A 24892-nucleotide genomic window follows, 5' to 3' on the forward strand; every position below is an offset into this window, starting at 1 on the left:
GCGGGCAGGATGCGACTGCCCGGGGGGAAACCTCCCCTTCCCCGGGGCGGAGCGGGGCCTCCCTCCCTCGTCCCCTCCCTCCCTTTCCTTCCTTCCATCCATCCCTCCCTCCTTCCCTCGCCGCTGCCGCCGCCGGAGCGGAACCGAAAGCGAAGGCGGCTCCGGGTCCTCGGGGCCGCTCCCCCGGGCGGCGGAGCGGAGCGTCCCGCCAGGTCGGTGGCCGCGGGGGCGGGCGGGGAGGCCGGGGCGGGCTCGGCCGGGGCTGGGGCTGCGGCTGCGGAGACAAAGCCGCGCCCGGAGGCACCGGCACCGGCGGGTGTGGGCGGCCGGGCCGGGCCGGGGATGCGCTGAGCGCCGGGAGCGGCAGCTCCTTGCAGCGGGGCTCGCAGGGGCCTGTGCGGGCATCCCGGCGGGGCGGGATCCGTGTCCGCATCTCCCCGTCCCTTGTTCGGGTTGCTGCGCCGCGGCCGCCCGGGCCCGGCAGCATCCCGCTGGCCTTTCATATGCTGGTGGTACCCGGTGGGCTGTCAGCATCCGCGGGCTGGGGATGTGACAGGGTGGTGCCTGTGCCTGTCCCTGTGACACCAGGCGACCTGCAGACCCCCATGGGGCTCCCGACCGAGGAGGTGCGGGCTTGGAGTGCGGGCACCGGGAGAGTTAGGCCGTGGGGTTGGGAAAAGGAGGGGGTTTTTAAAGTCAAGGAGCAATGAGAGGTCAGGAGACCATGGAGGGGATGGAGCTGGAGGACTGACCGCGTGCAGGGGACAGGTCTTGTTAGGAGAAGCCACCGGTTTTGTTGCTGTGAGTGCCTGAGCGTGGTTAGGAGGTGGGACGCAGCCCTGTGGCCACGTGCACGGCACAGAGCATAAGGTGCGGTAAGGTAAAGTAGGGACCAAGAGCGGCAGCGGGATGAGCACAGGAAGCTGCTGCGACGGAGCTATGGGCTGACCACACGGCTGCGTGATGCTACGGGAGCAAAAACCATCCCTGGGGACAGGACCAGGTTGTCCTCAGGGCCGAGGGGACTGTGCTGGGAGTCATTTGTGGTGGCTGTGGGTACTGGAGCTTCGTTCATGGCCCCTAAACGGAGGGGTAGCCCCTCTCCTGGGAGAAGGAGCCCATTTCCTCTCCTGGCCCCTCTCTGTGAGCACTTAGTTTTGGGAAAAGCACCCAACAGAAGGCAAGAGCCCATCCGTGAGTGCACTGCGAGGGGGTTGATCGACCAGCGCTGTTCCAGGGAAGGTGGCTGTTTTCAGACTGGGGAGGTAATTTGGAGGAGGCTTTGCTTTCAGCTCAGCCCTAATGCCTTTTAAGTGGTGTTCACAAAGCACAGAGCTGCTCTCATTTCCTTTCTTGTGGGTATTGTAGCTGGAGCTGTTCTTTCCAGGAAAGCTGGGATGCTGGAGAAGGTGATGGTGGTTTCCTGAGTGTATCCTGGCCTGTGCTCAACACCATGCCCTGAGCTTACGCTCTTGTTTTGGGATACTCATTACTTGAGAAGTATGAGGCATTGTCATCAAGATTTCTTATAATCTTGGTAAGGATGTGTTTTGACTCCTACTGAAACCCTCCACTGGGCTTTGTGCTGTTTCAGTGCTACCAGCTTGGCTTTGCAGTTTGTCTCCAATTCTTTCCACTGCATTGGATGGGCCAGGCAGTGCAGGAGGCTCTTCTGTTCCCCGCAGGGGCAATGAAAACCTTTGCCCCTGGGCACGGGGACCTGGTGTTGATGGCAGCTGGGTGTCTGTTTCGAGTATCTCATTAGTTTGGGTGCCCTCAGACTTCTGGAGAAGCTGATGAGAGATATTTTTCCATTAGAAGTCAGGCGGGGATGCATATGGTCTTTGTATACGACAGTGACTAATATATTTCTGGCAAGGTCTGCGCTCGCCCGTAGGAAAGGAAACTGTGATCGATGCCCCCCTTTGCTGCAGATGACACCACTCTTGGCACTGGCACTTCCACTGCTGACAGTGACCACAGGGATAGCAAAATAGCCCCTGGACTCTGCCCAGCAAGGGTGATAACTGCCCCATGCGCTGGCCATGGTTAACTGTTAACCACAGACCTTGGATGGTAGCAAGGGGAGGATCCTCTGTGAGCAAACTCAAGCCTTGGTTTAGGTGGTTTGTGCTCAGTTTTGTTATAAACAGCTTGGTTTTGCAGTGCATAAGCTGACCCCCATGGAAGGATGGAGGGAAGTGTCACTGCTGGAGCTGCCACCCAGTCATATTGCCATAGGAGGGTCCGACCCTGGCACTGTGGCCTTGCTGGAGGGAAGCATGGCAGGGAAGGCAAGCATGCAGGAGCTGGGGCACCCTGCCATTGCTCACCCTGCACTGGGGTAGAGAAACAGCTCCAGGGAGGGAAGGACAGGCCAATGCATCCATATGCTCCCATTTAAATCTGTGCAGCCAGTGTTGGCTGCAAGGTGCCATCCTCTTCCCTCCTGAAATCAGGCAGTGTGATCCCACCCGGAGGTGGGTGCATCCCAGCAGGGACCAGGCAGGGACCACATGCTCACAGCAGAGCTGGGGCGGCAGGAGGGGGCTGTCAAAATCACTTCCCTCGCGGGGGCTGTTTTCACTCCCATTCGTTTCCACTGAGCCACGTGGACGCTGAGCGAGAGGGAGAGCCTGGGTTTCACAGAGCTCTTTTCATTTTAATATCCCTCTCCTTGCTGAATTAGATGCGAGACTGATTGCTTCGATAATCCTGCCGCAGCCGCTGTGGGTTATGTGTGGACTGCAGCCAAAAGCCGTGCCGATAAATCATTCCTATACACCAGGCTGTTCGAGTTCCTGAGGATTTTGTGGGCATGTGCTGCTCGCTTTTACATAAGGATCTGATGGAGTTCATATCAGAATGTGCCACTTTTCCCTGGGCAAACCGGGTGGGTTGGTGAAGCCAGGGCCTCTGGGCTGTATTTCCCCTCTTTGGGTTTATTCCCTTCATTCCAGCTATTTCAGTTTTCCCTCTGGATGGAAATGCAGCTCTTCTCCTCCTCCTCAGCCTTGCCATGTGCTTATTAAGATTGCATTACCATTAGCAGTTGTCCCACATCCCATGGGGCCGTGTTCAACAGTGGGATCTATGATTCTGTGATCCCACATTTGGGTTTCTTTAGGAGAAGGTATCATCTCACAGGGCAATCTCTACAAAACCCCATGCTTGGTCCCTTTGCACACACACCAAGGGAAGAAGCCCCGAGATTTTCCACCCCTGCTGATACTGTGATGGTGCTTGGATGACTTGTAGCCTGTTTAGAGAGTCTGGGGGAGCCTGCTTGAACTCATCATCCCTGATATGTTTATCCTGGTCAAGCCAATTCTGGCCAGGGCACACTCAGCTCTCAAGTGTGGCAGAGGCTTCATAACTCAGTGTTGGTTTAGCCTGGCAAAGTTCAGTATGAACCCTTGGAAATCCAGATGCAGGTGGGATGCCCACATGTGCTGTACCACCACCAGGGACCAGTGCTGCAGCCAGCGATGCTCCTGGGGTGCCCTCATCCATCAGCTGCCTTTTTAGGTGCGGCTGTGGCACACGGTGAGGGCACATGGCACGGCATTCCGGATCAGCTCCAGCTTCGGGGGACAGCTATTTATATGTGTCCACTGGCAGCGTGCCCGAAGCAAGCCAGGCAAATGGCAACTGGCGTCGAGATGCATCCCGGAGGGTTCGGGATGAACGGGGCAAGCTGCCTGTTTGTTTTAATCCATTTTGGGAGTGCAGTAAAACACGCTGCCGTGGCCACCAGCAGCACCAGGGAGGGGATTTTGCAGCCACAATGCCCAAGACAAGGAGCTCCCGGCTCTCCTGCCCAGCAAAGCTCCAACTGGGAGTGGATTCAGCCTTGTGAAACGCAGCGTTTCTGGAATAGTTTGTCCTTGTTGCTGTTCGTTGGCTTATTTATAGCCTCCCCATCCCTTGCGTGTCTCTGCGCCTCGAAACAGCAAGCGGTGCCGGGTCGGCTTCAGCTCCAGGCTGATCCCACTCTGGCAGAAAAGCCTCCGGTTTATGGATTGGTGTTGAAAACAGCAATTAGGCCATTGTGGAGCCTTGAGGAAGGGGGAGAGGGTTTGATTTCTGCACTTGACCCGTGATTTCTGCGGGGCTGATTCAGAGTGCTTGTGCTGCGGGCGCATCACGGAAACTTCAATGGAGATGAGCGGAGCTAATTTTAACTGCCCGCCTCGCTGAGGTGTGGGAACCAGGCAGGAAAACGCCTCAAGCCTTGTTCCTGCTCCTGGGCTGTGTTTTGGGGTGGGTTTTTTTCTTCACTTGCTTCTGCAGAAACTCGTTAACCTAGAAATTAAAACCAGCCCCAGCACCGCGGCAGGGCAGAGCTGTGGCTCCCAACCAGCCAAGCGTCAGAGTGCCCCAGCTGCAGCAAGACGTTCAGGGTGTGTGAATCCACACCGTTTCCTACCCTTCTTGAATTGCTGTTGAAGTAGTTGAGAATCTTTAAGTGTTCTTTGCAGCTCACTGAATAGTTCCTCTTGTATCTCAAGGTTCAGGAACCTGAGTTTTGCACAGGAGGCTGTAGGGAACCCGGAGCAAGGAAGAGAAATCGCTGGCAATGACAGGCTGCGGGAGGAGGCAGTGAGCCCAGGGGGCTGATCCTGCACCCCACACGTGGTAAGTGGGTCCCCGTGCCCCTAAACTGTGTTGTTCAGGGGGTGTTTGGCAGAGATTTGCCTGCTCTGACTGTAGAACTGAGCAGTAAAGCAGGGAACCAAGTGGTATTTATGCCAGTGTAGTGCAGGGCTGGATCCTGCTCCTGTAAAATACCCCTTTAGGACATTTCTGTAGCAGAAATTACTGGGTTGTTATTCCCTGGTGTGTTTAAATAAAGGGGGTGAAAGGAGTGGTGGTGGCAGCCTTGGGGCTGAGGCTGGTCGCTGCCTGGGGTCTGCCCCATGGCAGGGTGGGCACACATCCTGGTGCCATCCCGCTGCTGCCCTTGGCTTTATGGATGAATAAATTAATCCACAGAATAACAACCCGTGGGAGGAAAACCCACTCTCCAGGGGAGCCCACTGTGCTGCTGTGTGTTTGCAGGTCCCAGCACGGCCAGGATGAGGCCGTTGGTCGCACCATGCCATCATGCATCCCCAGCAGCTCTCCCACCCTGCAGCCCCTCTGCTGTGACAGAGGCCGTGACCACCGCGTGCCTGGGGCACTGCGGGACCCCCCGGTGCTGAGCCCCCACCGTCCCGGCATGGCCTCGCTCATCGTGGTGACCGAGTACGACGCAACGGGGAGCGTGAGCGAGGAGGAGGAGATGAACGTGTCCGGTAGCGAGGGCTTTGGGGACAGCCAGGAGCCCAGGACAAAGCTGCACCTCTCCGGCCGAAAGCTGTCCCTGCAGGAGCGGTCGCAGCCGGCCCGCTCCCCCGGGAGCAGCGATAGCACCAACGAGCGCTTCATCTACCCGTCCCTGCCGTACTCCCCAGTGACGTCCCCACACTCCTCCCCACGGCTGCCGCGGCGGCCGACGGTGGAGTCGAACCGCGTGTCCATCACGGGCCTGCAGGTGAGGGGGGATGAACACTGGTACATGTGTTTGTTCCCCTGTGGCATTCCTGCTTGTTTGGTTTTATGGGATCAAACCCCATGGCATCTTGTGGTGGGTGGCAGTGGGACGTCCTGTTCCATCCTGGGCTATAAAGAGCCCTGGGGAGGTGGGACTCAACAGCTCACCACACTTTGTGCCTGTTGCAGATGGCACCAAGGCTGTGTTTTGGGGATGCTGTTGGCACACAGTGATTTTCCTCATCTCCCAGTTAAAAAGAAAGAGAAAAACCAACAGAGATCCAAAGAGAAAAGGGCCCTGCCTGCCCCTAGCCTGCCAGTGCTGCCAGGAAACAGGAAGCAAGCAACTGCTTTGCCCATAAGAACTAGAAATACTCAGCACCAAGTCGCTGGCGTTAAAGCTCTGGGCCTCTCCCCACCACCACGTGCCCCTGGTGCACTCCTGTTCCACATGAGCAGACAATATTGCCCACTGGGCCGTTAACGCTCACAATCAGCTGCCTATAAACACACCAACACGTGGCTGGTGCTTATGGCTCATGGATCAAAGCTGCCCAGCCCCGAGCAGAGCAGGGTGTGAGTTTGCACAGAGTTTTACTGGAGATTGCAAAGGAGTAAAGTGAATGCAAGTGGTTTCGTGGCTCATGTCAGATCCCCCTTTTCTCTCCCTGCAGGACTGTGTGCAGCTCAACCAGTACAAGCTGAAGGATGAGATTGGGAAGGTGAATATGGGCTGGGTTTGGGGTGGGATGGGGGCGTTTGGGATGGTGCTGATGGAATTGTATTAATCTTTAAATTATTATTAATTCTTATTATTATTATTACTTTGACATGATTATTAATAAATTCATTCCTTTAATATTAATTAAAAGCTTTGCCCCTTTCTAGGGCTCCTATGGGGTGGTGAAGCTAGCCTACAATGAGGATGATAACACCTACTATGTGAGTAGTGCATGTTCCCAGAGCCCACAGAGAGGCAAGTGGGATGAGGATGGATCCCCTCTGCTGACTCCCTGCTCGGCTCCATGCCAGCCCCATCCCACCAGCCCTGTTTTACCTTTGCTTTGCCCCAATTCCCATGTTCTTTCCCTTCTTGCAGGCAATGAAGGTTCTCTCCAAAAAGAAGCTGATGAGGCAGGCGGGCTTCCCCCGTAAGTGGCATCAAAGCTTTAGGTTGTGGGGTGCTTTAAGGACCTGGGAGGTTCATTCCCAACTGGACACCCCATCTTTGCCTTTCCCACAGGCCGCCCACCGCCCCGCGGAGCTAAAGCTGCCTCCGAGGGCTGCCTGCAGCCCAAAGGGCCCATTGAACAGGTCTACCAGGAGATTGCCATCCTGAAGAAGCTGGACCACCCCAACGTGGTGAAGCTGGTGGAGGTGAGCATTGGTCACCCCTTCCAAAATCCACCTTGAGTGTGAAGGAGCCAGGATGCTGCGGGGATGGCCTTGGCATGTCCTGCCTATGGGAGACTTCTGTTTTCCCTGGTTTAAAAGGGCTTTTTATTCTCCTCTCCTAAAAGAGGATTTTTTTCTTCCCTGCCCAGAAAGGGAGATGTAGAAAAATGTCACTTTCTTGGAGGAAACAAAGTGCTCAGAAGGGTTTTGAGGAGGAGCTGGTGTTTCTGTGGGTTCTGTGGTGCAGCCACCCTGCCCTCCTGCGTGTCCCATCAAGATCTAAGGATGTGCAGGCTGGAGTTGAGATGGTGCTTCCTGTGTGTTTTAAATATTTACTTCCTTAAAGTACAGCTCTATCTCCATCCTCTTGGGTATTTTCCCCACCCCTCGTGGGTAGAAGCTTAGAGATGAGCAGACGGTGCTAATGGTGCAGATGGTGCAGAACTGAGATGGCTGCTAAATAGAAACCCACCATGTTTTAATTTGCAAGGATTGGGGGGGCTGTTTAATTGCCTTTCTGCTTCTTTTGGCAGGTCTTGGATGACCCCAGTGAGGACCACCTGTACATGGGTAACTGGCCACTGCCCTGCGGTGCTCATGGGGTGTCAGTGGGATGGGGTTTGGCAGGGCGAAGAGATGCTCCTGTGTTTTGGGGTGACTTTTGGGGTTGGGTCTCTCTGGTGTGGCTTGGATGTGCTGGAGGAGCTAATTCCTTCTAATGGTCAGAGAAAATGGGATCCAGTCTGGGTTCAGAAAGGAGACTGAAGTGTCTTATAGCACTTTGTAGGCTTTAACTGGACATCAGGGCTTGCTTGGCCATGGGAGGCACCAGTGTCATGTTCTCAGGCTGCTAGAAAGCGACTTCATTTCTTTAGCTTCGAGAACAAAGCACATGTTAGTTATTCATGGTCCAAATAAGCCACTTCCCAACCTCTCTTGCAGGCTGCAGTGGTTTGCTTGATGCAAATACACGCTTTTAGAGGAGGTGTTTCTCTTCCATCACTTATGTTCAGCCTCTGCCAGCAGAGGAGCGTGTGATGCCTTCATGGCCAAGTACAGCGGTTTGCTTGGGGCTTTGCAGGCAAACTGGGGGGTTTAGTGGGCCACTTCCATGAGGCTGAAGCTGCAGCACTGATGAGGTGATTGGCAGCATCCCCTCAACTGAAAATGGGAGCAACCGAAACACCACGTGCCTTGCAAGAGGTGACATCTCCTTGTTAAAAAAAAATATAAAAAATAGTATTTTTAGCATTTTTGTCATTAAAATAATTGCTTTGTGCTGAGACTGTGCTCATAGGAGCTCTAACCTGGACGTGATCAGTAATCACTTTCTCTTTTGTGTTCCAGTGTTTGAACTGGTGAAGCAAGGGTGAGTATTGGATTCCAGATTTAAACCTACTAAAGCATGAACAGGAAGTGGGTATGGTGGTGGCACAGCTCGGCCACCTGAGGCTGCTGCAGGACACAGAGGGGATGGGGAGGTTCATGGTGGGTCTCCTATGGGTTTGGGTCACATCTCCTCAACCTGGTCACAGCTGTGTACACCCTGTGCCTGCCTTCAGGGCTGTGTGCTGTCAACAGATGGTAGTAAAGCCTCTGAAACCTGTTTTGGCACATCTGGATTGGGATCAAGCTCTATTCTCTGTTGCCTTTGCAGCCCCGTGATGGAAATCCCAACCCTGAAACCTCTCAGTGAGGACCAGGCTCGGTTCTACTTCCAGGATCTGATCAAGGGCATTGAATACTGTAAGTGTCTGCCAAAAGGATGGTATTCCTTACTGTTATTCTTTTCTAAGCACATGGGGCTGCACTTTCTGCTGCTGTGTAGTGCCCTTTCTGGTGGCACATGCTTCTGCACAGGGGTTTTTGAAGCTGGAGCTGGTCATGGTGTTGTCAGAAAGGCTCTGTGGATCCTTTGCTGCAGAGCAGTGCTGCTGCTGAATCCCTTGTTTCTCCTCTGGCTGCAGTGCACTATCAAAAGATAATCCACCGGGATATCAAACCTTCCAACCTCCTCGTGGGGGAAGACGGGCACGTCAAGATTGCTGACTTTGGAGTCAGCAATGAGTTCAAGGGAGCTGATGCCCTCTTAACCAACACAGTGGGCACCCCTGCCTTCATGGCCCCGGAGACGCTCTCGGAAACCAGGAAAATCTTCTCTGGAAAGGTATTTAATAGCAATTTGAGGGGTTTTGGACTGATGTTCTGTTCATGCACTGTCTGCTGCACATCTACCTGTGCTTTCTTTCCTCTGCAGGCTTTGGATGTCTGGGCCATGGGGATCACTCTGTATTGCTTTGTGTTTGGGCAGGTAATGAGACTGAGTTTTCAGTGCTGTGGGTGGTTGGTGTGTGCCTCCCATGTACCAGATACGTGGTGGGATCTGCACTCCTGTTTGAGCATTTTATTTCAATGTTACTTTCATTGTGTTTAAAAGACACTGATATAACAGGAAATTTGGTATTTCCCTGCAACCCTCCTTCAAACACTATGAGATCCCAATGCTCAATTGGCTGCCCCACTGCTGCCTCTCATCAGAGGTCATTGCTTTTCTCATTGCTTTTTTCTTCATGGCAGTGCCCTTTTATGGATGAAAGGATCCTCAGTTTACACAATAAAATCAAGACCCAAACGTTGGAGTTCCCAGACCAGTAAGTGCTCAATAAGCCACCCCCAGCCCTTATTTTAAAGCTCGTTTGAGCCATTTCTGAGCTGCCTGGGTGGAGCTGGCCCTGCTGGGCTGTGGGTTTGCAAAACTCAGGCTCTGAGTCCTTCTGTTGGCCCTGGAAAACTTCCTCTGCATTAAACATGAAGGCAGCATCTCTTGGTTTGCAGTTGCTGAAGGAGTGACTGAAGCTGCAGAGGCGTTTGAGGGAACAGATTAACCTCAGCAGTTGCTGCCTGTTGGGTTTTAGCCTGGATGGAAGTGGTGTTGGGCTCTCCCAGCCCTGTACATGTGGGATCTTGGTTCAGGTTGCACACGAAGGGGATATTTTGCAGCACCCATCCCCTTCCCCATCTCATCTCTCTCCTCTCCTTTCCCCAGGCCAGAAGTTACAGACTTCTTGAAGGATTTGATCACGCGGATGCTGGATAAAAATCCTGAATCCAGGATTTCGGTCCCAGAAATCAAGGTATTGACCCAGCCCCCTGGTGTTGGCTGTGGCTTCACTTCTGTTGGGTTGTCCTTGCTCATCTCTTTTTGGGAGTCAGTTTGATCGCGCCAGGCTAGGTCCTCCCCCTGTGCCCAGGTCCCTGGGCAGGTAAGTCCCAGCTCCTTCCCCTGCTCCGGGACCTGCTCAGCTTTGGGACCTTTGGTGCCTAGAGAAGCCACAGGCAAAAGGAAATGCCCTGAGCACAGTATTTCCTCTGCTACCAGGAAAGTACTGTGCAACAGCCTTTCGTAGGAGATTTCTGGTCCTGTGCCCCTGCGAGAGCCTGGAAGGGGCGAGAAGCTGAGAAAATGGAGACTAAGGTAGGGGGAAAGGATTGTGGGGGAATTGTGGAACCATTCTGTGCTCCTCCTGCAGCTGCCCTGGACGCCTGGTGTGTGGGCAAGGAGAAAGAGGAGCTTCTGCCTTCTGTCGTGGATTAATTCAGGTCCAAGACTAGGGCTTGGTGGGTCTCCCCATCACTATGGCTCATATGTATGGTCCAGAATAAATCATTCTTGGCACTCTCATAGAATCATAGAATAGTTAGGGTTTGAAAGGGCCTTAAGATGGACCTTAAGATCATCTAGTTCCAACCCCCCTTGCAGTGATGTTAGACCATGACACTCTCATCTTACAGATGAGAGTGAAAATAGGTCTTCTTCCCTAAAACCCACCGAGTCTCAGTGCAGTAGGTCACCAGTTGTATAGATGGGGCCAGCCCTGGCTCTGGATGAGCCACACCACACCATTTTCTGCTCCTGGTGGTGCTGGGGTGAGCTGGCTCACCAGTGAGGTGGCACATCTCTCCCCTGCTCCCTGGTCCTTCAGGAGCACGTAGGGGCCGTAGCTTGGGCGAGGAGATGCGTTTGCCAGGCTTGTGTTGTTGGAGTCCTGAAAAAGAGGAAATCGTTCCTGACAGGCTGTGTTATTAATTGAAGTTGCACCCTTGGGTCACCAAGAACGGAGCGGAGCTGCTGCCCACGGAGGATGAGAACTGCACCCTCGTCGAGGTGACGGAGGAGGAGGTGGAGAATTCTGTCAAGCACATCCCCAGCCTGGCCACGGTGGTGAGTATGAGGGAGATGATGGTCTGTGGATGCACAGCCAGGTCCATGCTGCCTCCGGGGATGGTCCCAAGCAATTGGAGGTTGCTGCTGAAGGGCAAAAGCATTGGGCAGGATTAGAGCAAAGACCTTCCCTCTCTCAGAAACAAGTACTGCAAGATGGGGTCTCAGCATCTTGCTGGACGTGGCCAGAGTATTTCAGAGTGGTCCCAAAGGGATCTGTCAGTGGGTTCCTGATCCTCACACTTGCCCTGGCTGCCTAAATACCACTATATTTGCTCAGGGCAAAAGAGCATCTGGTCAAGACCTGCCTGTGTTTGGGAGCTGGTGTTTTGGCCAGGCACAAGGAGCTCCTGCCCTGCTCTGCCCATCCAGCCTTAGGGGCTGCAGGAGCTTCCTGGGATGAAGCTTTTATCTGGGCCATGGTGTGCTCCAGCCCCCGCCTGCAGCTATTCTTGGTGAACTCATCTCTTTTCAAGCTCATATTTTTATTCTCTGCAACCCACTGTGGTGGTGAGAACCACAGCGTAACCCTGCCTTGTGTGGGAAGTGAAATCATTGAGGGTTTTAGATCTAACAATTCCTTTGGATGTCCTTATGCTGGAGAAGTGACCATTCACAGTTCCTGGAACAGTGTTACCTGCCTGTAGACACCCAGGCTGTGATTTGTTGAAGGACAGGTCTCCCTTTGAAGCCCCTTTTCTGCCTTGTGGCTGTGCCCACATCTGGCCCCGTTTCTGGAGCTCTCTCCCACTTTGGTACCCACATGAGCCTCTTCAACCACAGATATGTTAACATGCAAATGTGCCTTGTGCTGCTCGAGCAGGAAGCGCAGATTTCACTCTAATGAGATCACCACTGATGAGGGGGTTTCCCCTTTTCTCCTGTTTGGAGGTGACTTGTGATGCAGTGGAGGATGCCTCAGTGCTCCCAGCCCTGTTTAAATCCAGGTGTGTTTAGCACAGCTCAGGGCAAATGAGCTTTTACTGACTCTTGCCTCTTAAATAACACCGCCTCCAGGCAGAGCTTGTGCTTCCCATTTGCATTTGTTCTTCAGAATTACCCTCGGTGCCTGATCTTTGTGCATCCAACTGCAGGCATTAACACTGAGATTCACGTGGCTTTGACTTGCCCTGTGGGACCTTGCTGGCACATGCATTTCAGATGTGTAAGAGCTCTTGGTGCACTGTGGTGAGCAGATAAATAAGGCACAGAAGGATGAGAAGCAGTATCAAATGGGGTTCCCAAAGCAGGATTGCACATGCTGAGGCAGGGCCAGTGCTGCTCACTGGTTGTTCTCTGCTCCCACCAGCAAAATAAGTCGGGGGATGACTGGGACAAACCCTGACACTCGTTCTGTTCCCAGCAGCCTAACGCAAAACCATGGTGCTTCCTTTCTTCCCTTCTCCCTTTCCAATGAATTCCTCTGCCAGGTAATGATGGGAACTGGGGATTTGCAGGCACTGGGTGCAACAATCAGTAAAACCTACTTCTGGGGGGAGAAAACCTTCCCAAACTTGGCTTTGCTCTTTCCAGCTGCTCACAGCTAGTGTGGCTGTCACCTACATGTTCAGTTGCACCATGGTTTTCAGAGGATACAGCCCAGCTGCAGACTTGTAAACATGTTTCCTTCTGCTTTTTCGTTATAAGAGAACTTTGACTTGTTTTCCCTTGTTTTCGTAATCACTTGGCCATGAGGGTTGGATGTTCCTGTTGCTCTTGAATGACAGGAAAGCATCCTGATGAACTCCAATCTGGTCTTGCAGATCTTGGTTAAAACGATGATCCGGAAGCGATCCTTTGGGAACCCATTTGAGGGGAGCAGGAGGGAGGAGCGGTCGTTGTCTGCCCCCGGGAACCTGCTGCCGTAAGTGTCATCGCTTCACCTCGACCTCAAATGACGTTTGCAGCTTGTCTTAATGGAAACTGTCTCTGGAAATCACTGCAAAGAACAGGAGAATTTGAGCAGTTTGGCTTGAATCTTTCATGTGGGGCTGTGGCTGGGATCTTCACACACCCTCTGTGTGACCTGTAACTGCTGTGGGATGATGTTTTGTGATGTTACATATCCTGCTACTTCAGTAGGCTGAAAGCATCTTTCTGTGGCACTTTCAGCCTGTTACAGGGGAGTTGGGAGGGGATAAGACACATGCTCAGGGTCCCAAAGCTCCCATGATGCTGGTGCCTCTGCTTTGGCTTTTGAAAGTCACTCAGCAACCGTTTTGTTTCCTTTGAAAGCAGGAAACAAGGCAGTGAAGATAATCTGAAATGCAACGACTTGCCCAACGTGGGAGAGGAGGAACCTCTTTCGTGAACATCGACTTTATGGTTCTGTTGAGCAGCTTGGTCCAGGGCACGTTACAAAGTGTGCAGCTGAGGATGAGCGACATCAACAGAGCCTGCACCAAACACAGCATGACACGGCGCTATCTCAGTATAATGCTGGATGTAGAGCTTACATAGCAGCATGTTACCAGACATCTGACTACTTGCCATGAACATCGAGCATCCCCGATCGCTTGGACTGCTGACTTCCTATGGGAAAGGCGCTGGCTGGCAGCAGAGGTGAGCTTGCGTGCAGCAAAAAGAACCCAACAAAGCAGTCAAATATGCATTTGGAACTGCTTTTAATGCCAAATAGTTTCCAGGGACTGATGCCAGCATCCCAGGGGTGTTGTAGACCCATCGTGTAGGTGACACACATGACAGTAAAACTACACTTTGAGGGTTCACAGCCTGCCAGAAAAGTTGTTGCATCTATTTCTTGTCATTCTGGTTTGGTTTTAATTGACATCTTTTTAACTGCATGGGAACAAAGCAAAAAGCCACCTTTCCAGCTTTCTAAAGAATGCCTGCCTTTGTGAGCCAAGCTGTACTAAAGCAGCATCTTCCGGACGCTCAGAAAGTGAGGTTAATTACCTCCCAATGTAATTAATGCCATTCCTAAGGTCTTGGTGTGATTAGGACTTGGTCAGTTGAGTATTTAGTGTATGAAAGGAAAAGGTATTTAAGGGCTTAAGTTCAGTCTGAACTATTTTTGCTGCAGACACAGGAGTAAAAGGTGGTGTTGAGCTGAATGTTTTGAACAGTGGGAGAAGCACTAACAACTGTTTGTTTCTAAGTCTTTTACTTGATCTAGGTAGATATATTATGAAATATAAAATTCAGGGTAAAATCCTTCAGTTCCATGTACATTACATGGTTTACTACACTTAAAATAATACAAGTTATGCTATTTTTTAAGTATAGATTTAGGGCTTGCTTAGAGTTTAAGATCTTAATGAAATACTTAGATTAGGTAGTAATTTTCCAAACTCTTAATCTGGATTCTGGGGCCAATGCTATGTATTTTTGCAAGTTCGTTAGCAGTAATTTGTGAATGCCTGTGGATCAGAGGCTTGTTAGTAAATTAAGTGTATACCTAATTAATGGATTGTTTCTTATGAAGAGCTCCTTCACCTTCAGTCAGATTAATCTGATTATTTTGTGGTGCTTGTAAAAAAAATAATCATCTATTGTGTGGTGGGAGAGATTCCGATGTCCAGATTTGCTTGGACAAAGCTGGAGAATGGCAGAGTATGGATGAGCTGGAGAAGAATCAGGGTTTGCTTGAGGAAAGGGGTCATGGTAAGTACAGTTGTTCTGTGGATGGAGCATGGGACTTGGGGGGTAAGATCTGACAATGTCTGATGTGGTTGAATGAGGTGTTTAAGTGATGGGGTACCTGAAAGAGGGGTAGGATTCGCATGTCCCAAGCATGTAAGGGACTGCTAAGGTGCAATTCTTTGCCCTGAGGAAGAAGACACTAGGGGAGACCTAAGTATTTTGGTTAATGGTAAGACCTCTGCCTGCTAACCCTGACCACACTTCAGGAAGTGACCATCCCCTTGTCTTCCTTTACCTTGGGCAGCGTGCCGAGGTCCTTTTCCCCACTGCAGCTTCCTGGTTGAGACAGGTCTTTGTTAAAGCCAGGACAGCGCTAGCAAGTGCACAGGTGCCTACACAAGCTGGCCCTTACATCTTTTGATCACTTGAATTAATGCTCCCCCTAAACCACAGTTTATTACCAAAACGCTTTGGGGCTGGTCTCTCTCCAAAGCCAGTGACAATGGTTTGTGGTTTAGGAGCAGTACTATGGAGTTTGGAGCCATAAGACATGCACTGTTTTCCTACCATTTTACTCAGAGGCTACGCCAAAGCCCTGCAGCTTCAGCAATGGCAAAACCAAACAGGTAACTTGGGTGCCAGCACTACTACAGTTGCCTGCTTCCCCCTTCCTAAACAGGAATGCATGTGAGGGGGCATCCTCTAACCCTGCAAATGGACTTGTTCTGCCAAAAAGAAACAATTAAAAAGAATCAGGGAATGTGATTGTTTGTAGCTGGTGCATAGTAACGTATGTGGCGTGTTTCTGTTAAAGGTGAGTTGTAGAGATGCTCTGTGCCGCGTATCTCTGGTGTGTGATTTGTCGGGTGCCTAGTGAGGCAGTTTACACTTACCAAACAGGCTTGTCAGGTGCAACGCAGCTTCCGAACAGAAGAAACTGTACCAGTTCCTCGATGCCCAGCCACAAAGCCACTGGGTCTCAGGCACTGCTGTAGCTCAAGTGTCTCACAGTGAGCATGGGCTTGGTTCAGGAGGCTCCTCAAGCTCCAAAACGATTGTCTCTCAGTGCCAGCTCTGGGCAGGCTGCAGCCAAATGCACATCTGTGAAACAAACTCGATGTCAATTGTTCTTGCTGATGAGTGCTGTTGAAAGCATAAAGCGTGGCTGTGTGAGGAAGGGCTGTCTAACTGCATGACCTGTTAGAGAAGCTGTGCTGTATATAGCAATGTGCTCAGTTCCCCAGCGGCTGTTCCTTTGTAGTAGAGCTAGCTTCTTTCTTATAGTGAAGTAAACATTTTGCTTGTGCCTTGGAACTGGGCTCTAGCTTGATTTCCCCAACTCCCTTCCTCTTCAAGCAAGCCCAGTGCTGACTGTAGGCTTAATGCTGGGTACTAAGCCATCTTGGCTCTGAAAGCACACAGGAAAGTGCTAAGGGTAAACCAGGCCTATTGTCTGAATACTTTTCCTTGGTGGTCCTCTCTTACCTATCAGGCAATTGATCCATTTCTTTTCTAAGGTCCTGAACTATTGCTGATTTTTATACTGTTTGTTTAATGACCAAGGCTTGTGTTTCATTCTTACCCCTTTATTATGCATTTAACTTTATCAGGTGTATCAAGTTTAAATACTGTGTATTTACCACTTTTAAATTATATTACCTAAGAAGAAAGGAAAAAACAACCAACAACTAAGTGTTTTTCCACAGAGCTGTTCAAACTTCACTGTACAAGTTGAAATAAATGACATGCAACCAAACCCAGAGTTAGTGGTCAAGTGGAACCATTATCCTTTTTGACTGATCTTTATTAAGCTTTGAGAGCCTCCCTGCTGTAAGAGGAACCTTAAGGTACCTCCCTGCATTACTGAAGGTTGGTGCTCTGCCATTACTGGGGTCAGGATGAGACTGCAGCAGCTCCAGCCACAGCATCATTCAAATTGGGCCATTCACATGTACAGACTGGAGCTCTGATTCTGTCCCATTTCAGTTGAGACACTCAGCACCAGCAGGCAAATAAAGAATAAAACAAAAGGTGAGCCATGCTCAGCTAACCCACCCTCATGTCTACCTCTCAAGCCTTTTCCCTTTTAATGCAACATACCCAGACATGGTGTTAAGAGATCCAAGGTGGAGCAGAAGCTGTTCTCACTGCATCACTTTTGAGAGAACCAAGAGGCCAAGCAGACAGCAGCACTGGCTTTGATAGCCCTCTTCTAATGGTATCTGTGTAAAATGAAGACATTTCTCACTGCCCCTACCTTCACACGTTCTCCCTGGGGAAAAATAAACAAGCAAACCCCAGCTTGCAGGGCCTTAGGAGGGCTGAAAGATGGTAATATTTTATTAAAAAGAAAGTAAATTTTAAAATAGTACCATAAAAATTAGACAAAACAGAAAAAAAAACCCAGAATAATCTGTAACCAGTGAGCCATTTATCACAGCACAATGGCACCAGCCACTGGTTTGTCTCAGTCTGTGGCCACTGGAGCTTGGAGACACGATTAAAGGGTAGGTGCAGGCTCAGCTAAGCATGACAATCCTTCAGGGCAAGGAAAAGTGAGTTGACAACAGCAAAGAGCTGCTCATCCAAGGTTAGGGAACACATGGCAGGGGCCATGTTCACTGCAAGGAAGAATGTGTGCCTGTCACCCTGTGCTCTCTGCTACCAGAAAGGAGGCCTGTCAAAATGAGAATGTCAGAGCAGTCCCCATCCTAGGCTCAGCCAGTGCAGAAGCCTGGCATAAAGGCACAATTCTCCCTCTGTGCTTAGTGCAATTAACCTGGAAGGACAGCAGCCAAGGAGCAGACCCAGTTCTTCTCTCTGGGTGTCAGCTCCAGCCAGCTGAAGTAGTGAAGAGTAGTGAAGAAAAAGTCCCTTTCTCGGGTCTGTTCCCCCAAGGAAGAGCAGGTGGGTCTCACGGCAGGGTCAGAGTCACGTTCACAGCAGCAGTCTGTGCTGTAGCACAGGAAGTCAGGAGTTTGTTCCATATGTCTCACCGACTCCCTGCAAGGATCAGAGATCACAGGTTTCTACTAGAAATAGCTTCTTTCTTTCCTTTCCTTTCCCATAAACCCCCCTGCACTACTCTGACTTTACTTTCCAGTGCCACAAGGCCTTTTGGTTTAGAAATCCACCTTCTGTAGCAACACTTCCAGCAAACACAGCAGCAGGGCCAAGTTCTACGCTTGGTACGCAGTCACACAACCCCACTACATCACTAAATCCTATTGGCCAAGGAGATCGTTTGGGTCCTGGAGGGAGCTGTAGCTGTGGCTGTCAGCATACTCCTCCCAGAAAATACCAACCCATTGAATGAGTTTGCTCAAAGCAGCAAGAACCCCCAAAGCCAAGAAGGAAGGATTTGATAGGAGAAGAGCTGTTGTCTACAGCTCTCCGAAGGCAACTGCCAAGGACTGCAACCCAAAAAAGAGGTGCAGTGGGAACATGAGAAGTTCTTGAACATACACTTCCCTCTCCAAGAGTGGTTACCCAGGAAACATGACAATATTTGTTTCTAGTGCTCTTCCCCGCAACAGCTTTGAGGTCAAAATTAGCTTCTGTAACAAAGACAAAGTTTCCCCAGAGAAGTGGCTCAAAATCCCTGTTTGATGTGGACTTTCTACATCCTGTTTCAATCTCTCCAGATTGGGAAGGAAACAACTTTGCCTTCACTGACACTCACCAGTTCATAATCCTCCACGTATTTGTACTTCTTCTCCCGATAGTAGTATTTCTTCTTCATGCAGTACAGAACAACAATGTCACACAGCACCGTTGCCTGGTGGACAGTGGAAGAGTTTAAAACAATGATCCTCAGAAGTGAGGCACTAACCCACAACTGAGTCCAAGAGCAGATCGGTCACTTACCACACCAAACAGTGCTAAGCCAGAGCCGATGTTAATCATGGTAGGAATGACATCAAATTTTCCTGCCTAGAAGAGAGTTACAAGGGTCAATGTGCTTCTCAGCATCTCTGAAAGCCCTCCCCACAACACCCCCAGGAATTAAGTCACCCACCTTTCCAAACACTATGATATCAAAGCGGATGCCGTACGCTTTGACAAGCGTCCGTGATTCAGTGCCATTACTATCCCTGAAGTATTTTGCAAACCTAGAGAAAAGATAGGTCAGAGCTTAGCTGGAAAATCTTGAGGTTGCTTATGTGATCATGCAACACTTAGGTGTGCTTCCCATCCCAAGAGGATGGGCTGAACATGGAGGCTTGTCTCTGGAAGTACCAAAATGATGAAGATGTAATGCAGGCAAGCACATGGAGGAGAAAAGCCCCAAACAGGTGAATCTGAGACAGCGTTTAGCACAAGCCAAATCAGGAAATTTGCAAAGCACAGGAATGGGAGAAAGCAGAAGGAGAGTCAGGAAGAAACTGCCACACATGAGGATCAGCCCCCCTCAGACAGAGGCAAGCAGGAAGCTGCATGAGTGCAGGCAGCCACGAGAGGGCAGGGCCGGGAGCAGGCAGCACCGCTCAGCCGGGCACACAAAGGCTGCTCCTGGTCCCGCACAATGTCACTCGCAGGCAAATGATAGGGAAGGGGGATGAGAATAAGTGAGATCAGACTTACTCCACCGCACGGATGACTAAGCCAGGAGGAAGCAGAGAAGAGGGTGGAAGAAAAGAGGAACGATTGGTAAGGAGCTGCACTGTGGTCTGGATTTAACAAGAACACTTCTGAACCCACCCCAGCCAGGCTGTGATTTCCTCCAGCCAGTCTCACCCAACACCCCAGTGCTTGCAGGCCTGGCACCTGCCAAACACACGTTTGTATGACAGCAGCTTCCCAGTGAAACCATTCACATTCCATCAAAGAGATCCCCTGTGCTGAGAGTTTGTGGTTCTAAAAGCAAGCATAACCCTGAGCCACATTTCCTCACAAATGGATTTTAGCAAGAGGCCGATCCCTGTTATTACAGCTCTGAGTCTGGATACAACCAGCTACCCAGCTCTGCACTGATGTTTTACTGGAGGTGCTGGATCTATCTGTACTGGCCACAATGTGTTTATGATGGATGCTCCTGGTGCAGAGCCACTTTCCAGAGATTGTTTCCCCGGTTCACAGTAAAGGAGATGCTTCAGACTCCAACCTCCACACTTCAGCGCTCTCAAACCTCCCCCTGTCAGCACACCCTGCAACAGTTCTCACATTGCCATGCCCTGGGAGGCTGGCCCAAATGGCCATGCAAATGCTGATGTAAATATGACTCAGACACTGATGCAATCAGTGTAGCTTCACTGACCTTTCCCCTCCCCTGCTGTTTGCACACAGTGAAGATCAGACCTGCTCTGTGTTAACAGCAGCAGAGAAACTCCCCCCGTTTTACAGCAAGGAGAACGTGCAGCTGTAGGAGTACAGGCACCTCCTAACACCAGTGGCAGACTGAGCCTCAGGGACACCAAGTGACCCTCCACAGCCACTTTACCTGAAGTTGTAGCCAGGTGAGACAGTGTGAGCAGAGTCCTTGTTGTCCAGGCGGCGGAAGGAGTACTTTGGCACACAGTGGGATGCAGCTCTATCAAGGTTGCAGTCCCAGTTGATCTGCAGCGCCATGACTCCACCCTGCCAAGGGGAGGAGAAGGTGAGCAAGTGCCCAGTCAACCCAGCACCAGGCTCTCTAATGACCAGGACCCTGATTTACTGACCCATGTCACAGTGCCAGTCAAACATTCTTTCCTGCTGCTATAGGAGGGCCTTGCACATCACCCCACCCAAACAAGCCAAGTATTTGTTAAGTAGAACTCACTCTAGTCCATCTGGCCAGAGCAGCTCACCCTTCTGCAGCTACTCTGTGTCCTGTGGCTGATGCCATGAGGCAGAGGGGGACAACCACCTACCACTCCTCTTCTACAAAGCTGAGGCCTGATAGAAGGATCTGCCAAATACCTCCACAGCCATTTCCTGGAAGTTTTGCCCTGCAGCTTCAACTATTTTCCCTAAACGAAAGATAGGGCAGAAGGGATCTGTCCGAGAGTCATAGATGCAATTCTTGAGGTAGGTGGAGTTGATATTGGGGAGGATGTTTCGCCTAGAAGGGGAACAGAGAGAGAGAGATCTGTTGCATTTTCTTCCACTCCTCCAGCTCCCCTTTACTGTCCAAGAGCCCAGACAGTGCAAAGGTCCCTATACTACTTACTTGCTGAAGTTGAACTTGGGATACAAAATGTTGTTCTTCACCAGAATGGTGAAGTTCTCAGCTTCCTGCAGGAATGCTGGCCTACAGAACAACAGGAAAAGTAAGTAAATGTGCATACTGTTAACCTCTTCTCAGGAGGGCCAATGCAGAGTAGGAGAACAGAGCACTCACTTGGGTATGTGAAAATCATTCTCCACAGGACACCATGCAAAGACTTCACAGGTCTTAACGCTGCTGTTGTACGGTACACACTCCCCAGTCTGGATGCCTAGAAAGTCATGTTAATGGAGATGCTACCAAGGAAAAATACAGAGGCAGTAGATTCCCTGTGATATCTCCTCACTCCATAAGGTAAAAGCAGTCTGCTCAGAGGTGAAGTGCCAGTACCAAAACCCCCATTGCAATTTATAGTGAAATTTCAGAGAAAGAAGCATCAGATCCTTTTTCTGAGTCAAATCCTCATCTACATGAAACACTGCTTCATGGGCGCAAGGTCTTGAAAAAGCTCTCACCCTGTTTACTAACTCACCAAAACACACATCTATCCAGCGTCCACCCAACACAGACTAACCCCATCTGCTCTCCCCCCAGAAGAAAAACTTGAGCTTCCCATTCAGTTCTCTTAGATGTGAGAGAATGAGAACAAGGAGACTGAAGGGAAATGCTGTTTCCTTCACAGCACAGCACACAGGAGGGAAGACATAGCACAGAGGTATCACAACACACCGGAAGGAGCCCTTGCAGCAGGCTTCTTACCATTGCTGTGAGTGCTGGCATACCCTGGAACACAGTTGTTGTTCACCTTGCACTCTGTTTTATCATCTGGAAGCTGGAAAGAAGCAATAACTACACTAAACTCTATGAACTCTCTCCCCCACACTCCCACCCTGACAAGGCAGATATAAGCAGCTCCTGTACTTACCTCTGGGCAGCGGCCTTGGCGCTGGTTCAGTGTGAGTATCACGTTGGTCATGACAAACACTGTGTTCTCCTCCTGAGCATGCAAAACAAGGAAGAAGTTTAAGAGTGAGCCTGAAAAGAGTATCCAAGGTACTGTGCCAAATGATAGAGCCCAGGTGGCCCCACAGAGGGAACCGGCTTTGGGCAGTGCTGGTGTAGCACTGAAGGAGCAGATTCCTGCATGTATTGCCTAATGCCACTGCCTTTATGTGGAGGAAGGACTGTGGGACTTGCAACCCTTTCTGTCCTACCACTTGGCCCAAATTTCCTCATTCACATATGAAAACAGGGATCACACAGCTCCTCAGGGAGTCACAAGGCAGAAGCAGAAATCAAGCTCCAGCTGCAAGCCTGAGCACAACTCCCACTCTTTCCAATTATCTATTAGAAATTTGACCAGTTCTTGTTGGTTTCTCCAGGGAGCACAGCTTCTATGATCTTCAAATCTGCACAATTCAGGATCTGTTGTTTGCTGCTTCTCCACTGGCATGCAAATAGGATCACTCAGCCAAAATCTGGCTAAATCTGCCACTTTTACCTCACTACACTTCATGCAGAGTGACCCACAACCAGCAGCTTGGCTGTGCCTGCCAACCCTGAACATACTGCCCACACAGCCCAGATTCACACAGAGTCAATCAGTAACTACAGCAATACCTCCTGTTCAGTTCCGGATCAAGTGACTTGCAGGCTATTCTTGAGGTTTCTGCCAACAAGTTAACTTTGAGTTGTTTGCTTTAGAAAGCAGTAAGAAAGAGCACACGTGGTTATTGCTGAAACTCTGTTCCTCAAGCCTGAAAGATTCTCCCTCCTATACAAACACACAGACACTCTTTTCTTGAAACAAGCTTCCCCAGGGTGAGAGGTGCAGATGCTCAACATGATCTGCAGGAAAGCAAAGCTGCTTCATTCTCTCATATCAAGGCCAGTGGAGCCAAAGCTGCTTCAGACCTTGGTGGACTTCGGAAGAGCTGCTTGTTAGAACCCCCCCTTTGCATGTGAAAGTGACTGATACCTGAGGAGGGATGACATAGTCAGCCACATCCCAGACTGTGGCTCCCAAGGCGGATGTGTTTGTCAGCGTTACTCCTTTCACCTTTGTGGTTACAGAGCTGACCACAGAGTCTGTTTCCTGGTAGCCCTTCTCCCACACAAAGACCCACCTGTAAAAGAAGGATTGCAAGAAAGAAACCATCACATAAATGCCATAAACCAGCACAGGCAGTGGGAATGTCTCCCTTTTTTTGCATGTCACCCGAAGGGGTCACAAGACAAGCAATCTCCCTTATGTTCCTTTTCTCAGGGTGGTTTGGCAGGGCATAACCACTGTTTTTATGCACATCCTGCCGGGTGAATGTCGATCACCCTCTGGGATGGCCTCCACTCCAGAGGGGCCCTCCCCTGCCTAAGAGCTTCCCTGAGCAGCCCTCTTATCCCATTTAAGCCCTGCCACCCCCTGCTTGTCACCTCTTGGTGTCGGCACCCATGGCAATCTCCAGCCTCCCTTCAGCCCTAAGACCTGACACAAAAGAGGGGGCGCGGGGGTCCCACCGGTAGCTGCGGCTGGCTCCCTCCCCTTAGCACCGCAACCGGGGGCTCCCACCGCGGAGCCGCCCCGGGATACCTCCCCGGGGCCAGGGGTCAGGCCGGTCCCGCTCACCCGATCACGTAGGCGAGGATGGCGAGCTGCACCGCGCGGTTGATGAGCCCCACTTTGCGGCTCCGGATCAGCACGATGCGGGGGGTGTCGTACTCGAAGAGGAAGCTCTGGAAAGCAGCGCACGACACCATGGCGGCGGCTGCGGAGGCCTGGGAAGGGCGGGAGCGAGAACGGGAACCCCCCTTAACACACCGGGCAGCGGCTGCCTTGGCCCCGCGGAGCCACAGCGCCCCGAGCAGCCCGGAGCGCGGCCCCGCAGCGTGCCCCGGCTCTGGGTGCCCGGCTCCGCCTGCCCGAGAGGCGAGGAGGAGGCAGCGGCTGCCCCCGCTGCTTTCGGCAGGGAAGAGCGGTTCCCCACGGCCCTGACCCCTCCGGGGATAACCCCTGCCCGGGGTACCCGAGGCCTGCCGCTGTTAGCAAGTTTATGGGGAGTTCTTCACCTCTGTGCTGGTCAAACAGGAGTTAAGCATTACCTGGAAGTCTGCTGCTGTCAGCCCTCCTCTGGGCTACGAAGTTTCACAAAGAAGCTGTATATATAACCTCAGGCCATCCTAACATTTCAGACAGCTCAGAGCAAGGACGTAACAACTGCCTGTAAGAGGTAGCAGGAGCATAGCTCAGACAGTCGTTCTCCCATCCACAATGAGCAAATCCTTTATATTTATCATCTCACAGAATTAATCATTGCTACAAAAGCAGAGATCTGCACCACCTAATTCATGCACCTTCCATGATGGCGAGCTGCCCAATGTGATGCTTAATTTTAGAAACATCACCATAACCCTTATAATAGCAGGTAAATCATTAGAAAGAGGTGAAGGGAACTGACAAACTGGCAGTGGGAAATCCAGGGAGTATGAAATCATTAAAGGGACTTTAGGTCAGCTACAAGTTAATAAAACCCTCTACTTATTATAAAAACAGTCAAATCTGACAGGATTAAAAATAAAGGGGGAGAGGATAAGGAGGAACATATGCATATAAATGTGAAAGGAGATTAAAATCAGTCTTAAGTGAATATTCAGTGTAATTCCTTCCAAAAGGAGAGTGAGCTCATGTGTCAGAACCGGAACTCATTAATGCCAACTGTAATATTTTCCCACTCTAGATATATAAGATGCTGCAATATGAATGCTAATACAATTAATGCATATTACCAGTGAAGGTATAAATGCTGTTAGCATAATCTCCCAGCAATATATCTTAAAATATGTGGGAAACAGAATGGCAAACTGCTGGGTTAGCTCAAAGAACAAAGCTTAGATGAAAGGAGGGCAGAATATATACGTTAGCATCCTTCTCACCTTGCTCTGACAAAAATAGAACACATCCAAGTATAACAAAAAGAAAGAACTGAAAAGGGTTG

At 50.8% G+C, this 24892-nt stretch overlaps 2 protein-coding genes across 8 annotated transcripts; one reads left to right on the plus strand and one right to left on the minus strand.

Annotated features, from left to right (window-relative positions):
• Positions 1–80: 80 nt before the first annotated feature.
• CAMKK2 (calcium/calmodulin dependent protein kinase kinase 2) lies at positions 81–16511 on the plus strand. Of its 6 annotated transcripts, none has more exons than XM_061344526.1 (18): positions 82–212; positions 4512–4638; positions 5062–5536; positions 6210–6257; positions 6424–6477; positions 6635–6686; positions 6779–6912; positions 7464–7500; positions 8278–8299; positions 8588–8676; positions 8898–9097; positions 9188–9241; positions 9508–9581; positions 9977–10064; positions 10310–10405; positions 11024–11152; positions 12916–13016; positions 13388–16511. In XM_061344526.1, exons 3-18 carry the CDS (start codon positions 5099–5101, stop codon positions 13461–13463), a joined length of 1692 nt encoding a protein of 563 aa, XP_061200510.1. In that variant the 5' UTR covers positions 82–212; positions 4512–4638; positions 5062–5098; the 3' UTR covers positions 13464–16511. The 6 variants fall into 6 exon arrangements, 4 of the variants coding, with proteins under 4 accessions (XP_061200510.1, XP_061200511.1, XP_061200512.1 ...); XM_061344527.1 differs by having other exon boundaries at positions 13391–16511; XR_009724071.1 differs by lacking the exon at positions 13388–16511 and having other exon boundaries at positions 81–212; positions 11005–11152.
• Positions 16512–17077: 566 nt separating this feature from the next.
• Positions 17078–24110, minus strand: P2RX4 (purinergic receptor P2X 4). Of its 2 annotated transcripts, XM_061344531.1 has the most exons (13): positions 24000–24110; positions 23527–23675; positions 22882–23029; positions 21829–21900; positions 21663–21735; positions 21078–21174; positions 20907–20987; positions 20657–20798; positions 20196–20332; positions 18774–18867; positions 18623–18688; positions 18438–18533; positions 17078–17758 (listed from the first exon to the last, which is right to left on the minus strand). In XM_061344531.1, the coding sequence occupies exons 2-13, from the start codon at positions 23655–23657 to the stop codon at positions 17726–17728; spliced, it is 1170 nt and encodes a 389-aa protein (XP_061200515.1). In that variant the 5' UTR covers positions 23658–23675; positions 24000–24110; the 3' UTR covers positions 17078–17725. The 2 variants fall into 2 exon arrangements, with proteins under 2 accessions (XP_061200515.1, XP_061200514.1); XM_061344530.1 differs by lacking the exon at positions 24000–24110 and having other exon boundaries at positions 23527–23776.
• Between the last annotated feature and the right edge of the window lie 782 nt (positions 24111–24892).

Source organism: Neopsephotus bourkii, unplaced genomic scaffold (assembly GCF_033783945.1).
Source record: "Neopsephotus bourkii isolate Nb327-2 ecotype Australia unplaced genomic scaffold, CSIRO-AGI_Nbou_v1 NB_230, whole genome shotgun sequence".
In the NCBI taxonomy this organism is placed as follows: Eukaryota; Metazoa; Chordata; class Aves; order Psittaciformes; family Psittacidae; genus Neopsephotus; species Neopsephotus bourkii.